The 11576-nt window shown below is 39.6% G+C and overlaps 1 protein-coding gene across 1 annotated transcript in view; it reads left to right on the top strand.

Annotated features, from left to right (window-relative positions):
* The first annotated feature begins 3988 nt into the window (after positions 1-3988).
* The window catches only part of LOC131881017 (homeobox protein Nkx-6.3-like), a 9991-nt gene continuing 2403 nt past the window's right edge, over positions 3989-11576 (top strand). The window contains exons 1-2 of the mRNA XM_059227764.1: positions 3989-4615; positions 6825-7000. Of these exons, the coding sequence (XP_059083747.1) occupies positions 4186-4615; positions 6825-7000 (606 nt within the window). The 5' untranslated portion in view covers positions 3989-4185. The remainder of the gene's footprint in view (positions 4616-6824; positions 7001-11576) is intronic.

The following is an 11576-nucleotide window of genomic DNA, read 5'->3' as shown; positions in this document are numbered from 1 at the left end:
TGACCATTTTATAATGTGAGAGAAAATGATATTGTTTTCATTTGAGATTTAGCCTTCAAAAATAAAACATTATTCCAATGCCCTATAGTGTAGGTCATGTAACCTTGCTTTTGTGCCATTATGTCTTTTTACTAACCACATCAGTGCATATTCCAATAAGTTAACACACTTGAAAACTTGAAGTGGTCCATTTCCTTCGAAACACCCCATACAAATAACACGAGTACACTCCGTCTGCGTCGTTACTCAAATAGTTCCGACGTTGGTAAGTGTTGGCAATGCAAAATATGGCAATTATTTTAAAGAATTGGTTGCTTTTTGCTTCATTATGTGAAAGACCAAAATGATTAAAACTTATGTCTCCTTGCAACAACATTGGTTATTACGTTGACATAAAATGTTTCTCTTAATCCAAGAATAAGAGGAAACTTCGGACAAGAGCAGGCACCATCTAAAATGAGTGAGACCGTAAAGAGTTCTTTATCCTTTGATGGATCTATTTTCCAAACAAACGTCAGCTTTGTTGACTTTATTTCCGAATGAGTTTTGCGTTCACAAACAGCAAAAATATCCAACTAAACAACCTAAGAAGGGCGACACTGACTGACTGACTGACTGGCTGACTCTGTGTTCAATAATAGCCTCCCACTCTCTCACCCAATGACGGTTATTACACCCCGTGAACACAATGTCAACCCAGAGTGTAAGGATGGTTGACTAAGTTGGCAATCCTGTCAAGCTGGAGAGCGTTTGTGTACTCACGGTTCACGACTGGTTGGGTGATGGGCAATGGGCGATGAGGGACGAGATGGGAGAGCCCAACTGTGCTCAATGAATCGGACAATTGTGCCCTCATAAATAACAAGACGAGAGCCAAACTGGGCAACACAAAAGGATGAACAAATACGCCCCAAGGGTTGACATGAATTCAATGAAATCTTACAACACTGCAACCCACTGGGTCAAAGAAAGAAGAGGAAACGAGTTAAGAATTCGCCGAAGAAGAGGATAAAAGGACCCCGGTTGACATTAATCATTGTGGACTTCATCTTCCTCCCAGAGCCGACCAATAAAGAAGTCGAATAATTCATCTCACTGCGCTGCCCTTCTACAACAATCCTTCATATCATATTGATGGAGATTACGAGATGCCCTCCATTTGGTTTTTGCTCCTGTTGCTAGTGATATCAAATCACATTTGTGTACTATACAAGATTCTTGTTTTTTTGGTTCTGCCAAGAATCTTTCTCCCACCCCGATCCAAGTGTCACCTTGAGTTTCGGCGATTCATTTCGATATGAAAAGGACCAATACAACTTACATGTTTCTACCAGTCATCTTTGAACGAACCACCTAAACATGCCGAATATCAGCCTGTAAACAAGTGATGGCAATGCTAATGGACCAGGATGACATGAATGGGCCAACCTGTCACCTTTTTGGAGGTCTCAAGACGTTTCCCGCTTATTGACGAACGAACCTGTCCAGAATCTCAATGGTACAAAATTCCAGCACAAAAGTCGACCATAAGCCCTGACCCCCTCCTTAACTGCACCAGGTTTCGAAAGAGGACTCTGATTCGAAATTTGCCGCCCATATCGGGACGTGGGAGGTCATCAAGGAACTCCGAAGGAAGTCTCTCAATTCATACAATTCATACAATGCTATTATTCCGACACGCACAAATAGGAAGACATTAGGGTTCCGTTGGGTTCAGGTGTAGATTTACCATGAATTTACGAGAACTTGCTATTGGTTCTTTGCTGTCCTAATGTTCTCATTTCCGTTGAACTGGACTGCATTATGGTGTTTTAACTGAGTTTGGGAAATCATCAATAGCTTTCCATCCATATTTCAGGAAAAAGAGTCCAACGTAACTTTTTTAAACCATAGACCTATGGACCATTCATTCCTTTTTCCTGTGGTCGGATATTAGGTTCTACCTCAGTATTTGGTGAGTCGATTACGATTGAAAAGTCCGGCGGATTGGCGTTGACAAAGATACTTTTTAATGTTCCTTCTCCTCCTTGGAGAGCCAGAAGCTGCTACTCCATTTGATCTGAATGGCCATCTGTGTACATTAACGATAGCGTGAAAGCGTCCAATGAACCATTCATTCTCACCCAGAATGAATGCCCAAGTGACACTATTCATGAAGAGTTTGAATAGATGGCCGTCAAAAGTCAAAAAGCTTCTCCACTGGTTGGGACCAACCAACCAACGAAGCAGTCAGCTTACTGGTTGGCCAATCTCCGAAGCTAAGTGGTAGGCATTACACCCAACCAACCCTCCTAACAGTCATCCCAGGTGTCAAGAGCAATTGAGGCTCCCTCAGGGTGAACTTCACGAGATCTTCGAGGTCCATTGCTCAACATAAAAGTTCAGAGGTCCTTCGGACAACTGAATCAGTGAACAACAAATTCTATTTAATAGCCTTCATTCCAAAATGATGAACATGACTGGATGTTTCGTTATTTTTTGGTATGGATGGACTCTTTGATCCCTCCGATGTTTTTAGTGAAATACTTTTGGCTCAAGGTGTTGGAACACTTTCTTTAGTTTATTGTCTTAAAGCACGCTAGGAGTGAAGTCTTAACCATCATGAATGCTAAACGCCCTTGGCATTGGGTTTTCCCAACAGATGAAATCAATCTCAGTCATAGCAGCACTAACACTGGTGGGGATGGGTATTTGACAAATAGTAAACGCCTCCAATCGATCAACTCCTGTTCCCTTAATAGCATGAAGGCTGAGAAAAAGCTCATCCAGAGTGACAGGGATCCTCCACTTGAAACTCATTGAATTTTGTAGCACAAAGCAAACACGCGAACAAACGACGATCAATGCATTGGCTCGAGGTGCCCTTGTCCCTCGTCTACAATATGAGTAGCCTGCTGGATTGACTTTCATTCTCTTCTTTTTGGTTAAATTTAGTTCACAACAGTGGCTATTCCTCTTTTAGAAGCCATTTAGGGCGTCAAATGCTTTGTTGGCAGCTAGGGACGTCGTTTCAAGGGAAATCAACCTGAAATAATTCGATTGTGTTCAATCAACCTTTGCATTGGTGAGACTTTTATCTTTGATCTACCAAAGGAAGGACAACAAATTCTCCCCATTTTTATGAATGTTTTAGCTAGGCTAAAGTGTGGGGTTAGACAAAAAGACAAATTTGGAATCCACTAGATGTTTGGCAACCAAACCATCTTCCTCGACTCATATTTATGCTTTTATCTAATGATTGTTCATAAAAAGTCAATTCATGGCATTGAACTTTTCATGACTGTCGATTTAAAAATGGATGTTTTTTTTCCACGTAAATGATTAACCATCTGTTGCCTTGACTCTTCATTTGACGGAAGCTCGGACGTATTGGCCCAAAGTCTTGTTCAATCTTTGAATCGATCATATTTGTCCACGTCATGTAATGCTCTTATCTCTAGCGGATTCGGAACATCGGGATACTCTAAAAAAAACAGCCCACTATTTGTGTGTATACTGTGCAGAACGGTGGAATTCATAGTTAACAGGCTAATCTGATTGAGGTGATGGTTTGGCCGCGCTATCCGTCCGAGTCATTCATTTTTTCTCCTTCGTCTTTCCTTCTCATCCTCCTCCTCCTGCTCTTAAAAGCCTGTCTCGGTGTTCAAGGCAATTTGTTGTGATATACAAGCGCAAATTGGGGGCTATTCATGAAGATGTAGTTGGCCATTGAAACGTGATGAATCCCCTTTATGATAGGTGAGCAGCAGCCCACATTCACCGAGGGAACGAGTGAGTGAGTGAGTGAGTGAGCGAGCTAGCGAGAAAGAGAGAGAGAGAGAGAGAGAAAGAGAGAAAGAAAGAAAGAAAAAGATCGAGGGAGCCAGGGAGAGAGAGGCCAAATCCTCCGTTGAGCATGAGCGTGAGCTCGAGAGGCACCTCGAGCTGGCTTTGTTCACTCGTTCGTCCGTTCATTGTGAAGTCGGTTGTGGTTGGTCGAGACGACCGGAAAAGAGGCGGTCTTACGGATCTGTGTCCAATCGAAACGCTCGGGAGGAGGAGTCTCTTCGGACATGGAATAGCCGGCCCCCAAAGGACGGTGTTCTCAGGGATTGGAGGACAAGTGTCTGCCTGGGGTAATAATAGGTGCATGTTGATTTTGATATGGTGTTGTTAGAATGCTCTTTAATATAGTGTAGAAGAATAATGAACCGCGAAAAATTATCCACATCCATCGAGAGCCAACCATCAAGTCGACACACCAAAGCGAATCCAGTGACAGCAATTGACCTAGCCACGTCCATGCATGATCAAGTGGGTGTCACAGATCAAGAAGGGCGACTTTTGTCCAACTACCACAACCCTCATGGGATCGAATCTATCCTTCGAGGGCGTAACTCTGGTGGGATGTTCCACCCCGAGACCAGTTTGGCTAGTAACCCGCTCGTGAATAACGCGTTGACCATGTCAAGTATGGAACACCTCCACCAACAACACCAACAGCATCAGCAACAACAGCAACAGCAAGAAGATCAGCTCTCGAAAACGGATTGTCAAAAAACCCTCCGGGAACAGACCGGACTCTATTGGCAGAACATCCATGGATTAATTTCAACGTCAAATATCTGGAGAAATGGTAAGATTCATCGTTTTTCTCCGTTCCATCATCGGGTGCCCCATAATCCAGCATTTGGTTGGAATTAACTTTTTCCATTATGGAAGGAGGGGCACCGGCTGGTCCAGCTCGAAAACCCACGATCCACGCATGGACCGACTTTCTTTTCCCCCTCCTCCTTCGTCTCCTCATCCTCCTCTTCTTGTTCATCTCCTTGTTCCGAATGCGTCTCTCGATTTGGCTAGCCACCATCTGTGGAACAAAGATGAGGAACATCCGTCTCCATTGCCATGAGACCAGATCGGTGACACCAATCCCCAATCCTTGATTAAATGATTCAACGCCAAGGCGGCTGGCTGACTGACTGACTAACTAAATGGATCACCGTAGTATTCGAAATAGCATCGATCCCAGTTTTGCCTTTATCTGTGCTTGGGCTTCTTGGCTCTTATCTTGTCTGGGAGTGTAAAATTCCAACTTATCTCTTAGGCTATTACTCCACATGGATTAGGAGGATCTTGTCTTTGTTTGATGTTATCGTTGCCGTTATGCAAATAGGCAAGACAAATTGGGGAACAGATATAGCGGGGATGGAGAAGAGTGAGAGGAAAAGTAGTGTTGTTGCTACACTTGTACACCACATAAAAGGGGAGACTTGACTCGCGCACAGAGCAAGAACGATATGGCCATTGTAGAATTATTGCCGTGTCACTTATACGGCACATTATCTTTTGCATGATTGAATTGGTCGTTGTTTCGTTTGCCCCAGTCTCACGGACCAGTAAGCTCGAAGAGCAAAGATGGGATAAAATATGACATTATTGGTATCGCTTGAGTGGCGCTAGGTTGCTGATTTTTCTCTCTGTTTTTTGAATTTGTCTTTTTACTGCAAGAAAAATCAGTAAGCCACGCAATTTCGGGACTAAAACGGAGCAGGGAAATTTGTGTGATATTTGGCAATATCCCCACAAGATATTTCAACAATTGATGTTCCAGGTATTTGGTTGATCTAGTGAACTTTGATCATTTGACCTCTTAATCTTGAAAACATTCTTAGACAAACAGACGCCTTGTATCAAGTAGTGTGACCATGAATTCAAAAGTTCATATTCTTAAAATGTGAATGTAACTGTTGATGGTCAAGATTACTTTTTGTTGTGTTTATCAACGAAATATCAGATTTTACATAAATGGAGAATATCTGAAAGAAGCAAGGTTTTTGAGCCAATATCTGTAACGCCAAGAAACATGTCTCCCAATTTGAAACAATTTATTTGAACCCTCACCAGCACTAGTAATTGGTACATATGAGTGGGAACCACTAAAAAATAGGGCTGGAACTTACAATCTAAAAATCTTAAAATTGTTTATTGGACTTTGCTGTAGATTAATTATTTAGATTGCGCCTTCATTTATCCCAAACGTTTTGATGAAGGTAATAACGTAAAATCGAAGCAAGAAACACTTAACGCGTTCAAAATCAAGCAATACTTATAATGGTTTCGAGTATTTAGCTCATTTTTGCCCAATATACAGTTTTGATGGGAAAGTGAAGTGAAAGATAAATGAACAAATATAAAAAGTGAACCTTCAGAACTTAACGGTCTTAAACGCTAACTCAAGCCTGCCTTCTGAGGTTAATGGTATTCTTCAAATCACGGATAAAATTGTTGATTTTTAATATCACACTTTTAAACAATCACTTTTTAGAATTTTTCCAAATTAAAGCACCTTTATTACCATTTCAATAAATCACCTATGTAGAATCAAGCAGGTCCTATTGTAACATCCCAGATCAGACTTGAGCGTGCTGCAGCTTTCGTTTGGCAATACAACCATCAGGGTTGAGCGTTGAAGCGTTTAACGGGTTAAATCTAAAAACGTTTAATGACAATCCCGTTTTCAAAATCACCCATGATGAGTTATTTGGAAAGTTTGTTTGGCCCAAACAATACAATGGGCAAAAAGACATCCATGTTACTTTCAAGTTGAGTTTAACATTTGATCAACCATTGAACTACACTTGACAAATGAATGCCCTGAAATGGCGGATATCATACATAAGAGATCTGCTCTTGGCATTGCCTTGGAGAAAGGTAGGCCAAAAATGGAATACTTCATATTCTAAGTTTTAGCGAGAAGATCAAGTCAACTCAGTTCCTCATCAAGTGTATGTGTTGACAAATACAGTGCAACTTGTTCAAATCTCTATCTTTTTTATTCTCCATAGGTTTTGAAAACCATTCTGTAGGTGAATTGGACTCCAAGAAGAAACACACAAGACCCACATTTTCTGGGCAGCAGATCTTTGCATTGGAAAAGACGTTCGAACAAACCAAGTATTTAGCGGGTCCAGAGAGAGCGAAGCTGGCGTATGCATTGGGAATGAGTGAATCTCAAGTGAAGGTAAGCCAATCCAAGTCTTATTCTTTTATTCCCAAACTGAGCAGAAGGTTAACAACTTGCTCATAATTCTTATATTCTGGGTGATTTCAACACTCCACTGAAATGATACGAAGGAGGAAGGAGTGTCAAAGAGCTGAGAACTCGAACAACTCCTCAAAAACAGTCTTTCAAGGGCCCATAAGGGCTATTGCGACGATTGTTAAATGTTTGTAATCACCCTTTTCTGACATGTTTGCTCAAGATTAAGCACTAATTATGGACGGTGGCTCCTTTGGCAAACAACCTCTGACAAGGTATTCGTTGTTGTTCGCGTTGTCGGAGAGGAGGCAGAGTCTCAATGGAAGATTGCGGCACGTGGCGGCGCAAAGGGAAAAAAGCACCAATTGAGATTGGAAACAATCTGTCGCCAATGTGATTGATTTCATGTGGTATATCGAGATGCCATCAATGGATATGGAATGACAGCACAATGGGATAACATAGTAATAAAGAAATTAATCAGTCACTTGGTGCCCATTCCTTATTTTGAGCGATGATTTTCCTGATGGTGACGCGTCAATAAGATTGGAAAAACAATCAAACGAAGTTGTTCTAGGAGCTAAAAGGCTCTGAAAATGTATCCGAAATATGTTCACTTATTTATGCTGATGGTATCGTCTCTGGAAGAGGGGATAGATCTGAATGCTGAGGTCATTATCAGGGGGCAGAAACATGTTTATAACTGAGATAGCCAATGTTGGGATATTTTGCATTTTATTTTCTGCCACCCTTCATTTATTTTTCTTATTTTGGACTTTCTAGACATTCGGTCCTGAAAAGATGGAAAAACAAGCGAGTAGCTTCATAAATGCAACCAACTAGGGACCGCTACTGAATTGTCTTAAGAACTAATATTTCAAGAAGTATAAGAAAAAGTCAATATTTAAACATCCTTGCTAACAGAAGTGCAAGATTATTGGTTTTTATCTAATATCTTATCTATATCTAAGCAATTTTTCAAACAATTTTTCACAATGATTGCAATGCCCAGCTATATGCAACGTAACTTGAAAGTTAGCCATGTTATATTCTTCAAAAGTTCTTCTGTCCCCAGTCTATGTACTATACGTACTGAGTAGCAGAATGTGCTTGAGCACTTAAAGGATTCTTAACAAGATCGACATCATAAGAAACAAAAATCATAAGAAACAACTTAAAATATGAAATTTCAACGAAAGATGAAATTTTGTGTCCACCGAGCCATTCGCTTGATCCAAATTGGGTACTAAAGACAATTAAAATGTCTTTCCAAAAGCACAAACTTTATTAGGAACTGGTGTAGCCAAGCAGCCTAAGGGGCATATCAAACAAAGCAAGGATCCTCTCCCTGAGTGTCGTGGGTTCAAACCCCGGCGCCGGAAATAATCTTTATCAAATTTGGGGTCAACATCTGGCCTAGGGAACTCGGAAGTGGCAGCCAACGTTAAATAGCAATGACTACATAAATTTTACTCTAGGTCAGCTACCCAAGCATTCGACGATATAACAAATACACGAACTCCTTTAGAAGAGGGACTCGGAGTTGTTTTACCCAAAGTTGGGATTTTTTTCCGGTAAACCCTTGCAAAGTCAAGTAAAATTTAGTAGACCGTGGCCAAACCAAAAAATGATGGTTGGAAATTTTGCCACAAGCACTAAATGCTTATGAAACTTTCTCTATGTCACGTTGAAATCTGCCCAACGGTTGTAAGCGTCGTTGGTGCAAAGCCCATGGCTATTCGAGGTATTTGATTTGGTCCAAGATGCCTCGTTGGACTCATTAGACTAATCGCTGACCATCAATGGATGAGAGGCAATTAAAAATAGCCAACTCCATGGAACAAAAGTGTAGACAAGGAGATCGACAACCTACACTCTTTGGAAGAAAATTGACATTAGTAACTAGAGTTACTGCCTCACTTGTGCAAACATTACTTTGAAGTAGAGTCGTAGTACGGTGTCAAAACTCAAACAAAATCAATTCTTATCTAAAGTTTGTAAAACAACTCGCTCAGTCATCAAATACTTAGTACGAACTTGGTGCACGTTTGCAGTTTTGCTTGTGTACGCTCTTCTTCGACTGAATACGACATCAACAACCAAAATCAGGTCGCAGAATTTGATCCTTTACCACTTTGCCTACTTCACAATTGGCATTGTTCAGTTAATATGGATGTTTTTTGAAGCATCATGAAAAACTGATATGTTTGAAAAAAGTCCACAAGAAATGTCAAAATGTACATTTGACCACAAATGTCCGAATTGATGTGCAAGCCCTGAACATCGATTTATATTTCTTCAACCCATCTAGATCAAACCAGATGTTCAAACACTCTCCCAATAGAATGTCAGTCTCCTGCATCCATCGTCTTTTTTTTTAAATGCGCAAACTCTGAAGTAAGGATCTTTGTGATGTAAGTCGTTCTCTGGTCAAAGTACGATATCTAATCCACTCTGACTAGAAATGATTTATCCAATAAACCTATCAGTAACATTGAGGCCAGTCATCTCTTTTGCCGCAGTCAAAATTAAAAACATGCAATCAAATGCACTAAATTCATATAAGAAGGTGTTATATCATATGCATCTCAATTGGGTGACAAACACTAACTCTGAATTACTAGACAATTCCTTTTGTCCAAAAACCCTGAAAACCCCTGCAATGACTGATTCAACTATAAAAATATTAGGGTCACATAGCCATGGAATAGATTGACCTTTAGCAAGAGGATTGGAGAGGACAACTGGCAATGTTGATAACTGAACGCTAATAATGTTTTAGAATCTAAAAAATGTTTTCTAGACCAGGGACTCTAAAGAGAGGAAACGACACGGATTTCCCCTCACCGCCAACTTAGGCCATTGTGTTGAATCAAGACATTAACTCCAGTATGAATAAAACAAGATTATCCGTACTGCATAGTACATTAAGGTGTTTTTAATTAAATAATGATCTCCTTGATATACAATTCCGTCCATATACTAAATATTTCTAAATTAATCTTGAAAGTCAGAAGAATAATGAACATCAAATTAATCAAAAACAATCAAATTGTTTTTCGATTGAAATTGGTGAAATATTGCGTAAAATTGGCTCAAAACAACACATAGATAGAAAATCATCAAGAGTCATTTTATTAATTGATGGGTAATGTACACTGACAAAATATAAAAAAAATGTATGGAATAAGCAATAAAAGTGCATGTACATAAATGTTAACATATTAGAATATCTTGGATGGACAATTGATAATTTTGTCTAAACCCACACATTTGACAAAAAAACATCAGGCGGCATTGGTGAGAAATGAATGAGTTATCTTTTTGTAGAGTTTAAATTTCTACTTATTAGGAAGTTTGCATAAAAGGCAGGCATTATTTAAGGGGCACAAAGAAATATCAAAGTACAGTAGACAAGATCTCAATTTGCACTTTGGACTCCAATAAATTGTTTTTCTTGCACAAGCATCCAAAATACCAAAATAGTCAAATAAAACAGGTGCCATAACTCTTAAAATTATTATTTCATGATTATGAAGCATCCAAATGAGTTTAAAGAACAATATGTAGCTCAGAGCTACAGTATGTCTACTTTTGGATTGAGGGCCATTCCTAGAGTAGGAATCATAGATTCATAACAAATGCGTCAAATTACTTGAAATTTGGTCAAGATGTGTCTGAAAGAATTTTCTACAAATAATATTTTTGGCAAAAGAGAATTTATTGATTGTGTTTTGAGCAAATTCTTGTTTTATCTTTAGTGTCCTTGTCTAGACATACTGCTATGGTTTAGAGATTGAAATCGCTATCGAATGAAAGAGATGGTTTCATAATGAATGGGTCAGAGAGTTTCAAATAGGGTCCAGATTCTCCGCAAGGGGCGCCATTGGGACAGACTGTGCATGACTGAAATACAAAAATTGAATCAATGCCACATGATTAGCAAGCAATAGTGTCATGTGGAAATTACGAAACGAAATGAGAATAAACAAAAATGATATCACAAAGATTTCAAATTTCATTCGCAAATGACAGTTTTGTTTTCCGTTTGGCCTCAAAACTCAATGCTTGATCCCTGACATTTTTGGCAGGTTGTCCTAGTGTCAAGTATAAAGGAGTGAACCTTAAGGCCAAACGTGAAACCAAAATTAGCAATCACAATCAAAAGGTGACTGATATCCCCGTACTGACCTTCGTGTTGGGGATACTTCCTACGAAGCAAACGAGAGACATTAACGCACTTAGATCATGATGTTCCTGTTGGGTGGCTTCTAAATCCAACTATAATCTAACCATTGGCACTAATCCAGAGTCGTGAGTAGGACTAAAATCACAACAATGAAAAGTTATCCTAATGCCAACAAAAATAGCGAAAGAACAGAAAGTTCAGACAAGAAACCATTGAAAAATAGTTGTGCTTTTTGGAAGGATTTAACGTTCCAAATCTTGTTCATATGGTTCAGTTAGTATTTCTTGCTATAAGCTAATTTTTTTTGAATAGTTTTGGCCAATAAAACGTGACCACTAATGAAAGGAAGAACTCATTTGTCACATAACC

Source organism: Tigriopus californicus, chromosome 5 (assembly GCF_007210705.1).
Source record: "Tigriopus californicus strain San Diego chromosome 5, Tcal_SD_v2.1, whole genome shotgun sequence".
In the NCBI taxonomy this organism is placed as follows: Eukaryota; Metazoa; Arthropoda; class Copepoda; order Harpacticoida; family Harpacticidae; genus Tigriopus; species Tigriopus californicus.
The sequence above is the reverse complement of the archived record's forward strand: the minus strand, read 5'-3'. Positions and strand labels throughout refer to the sequence as shown.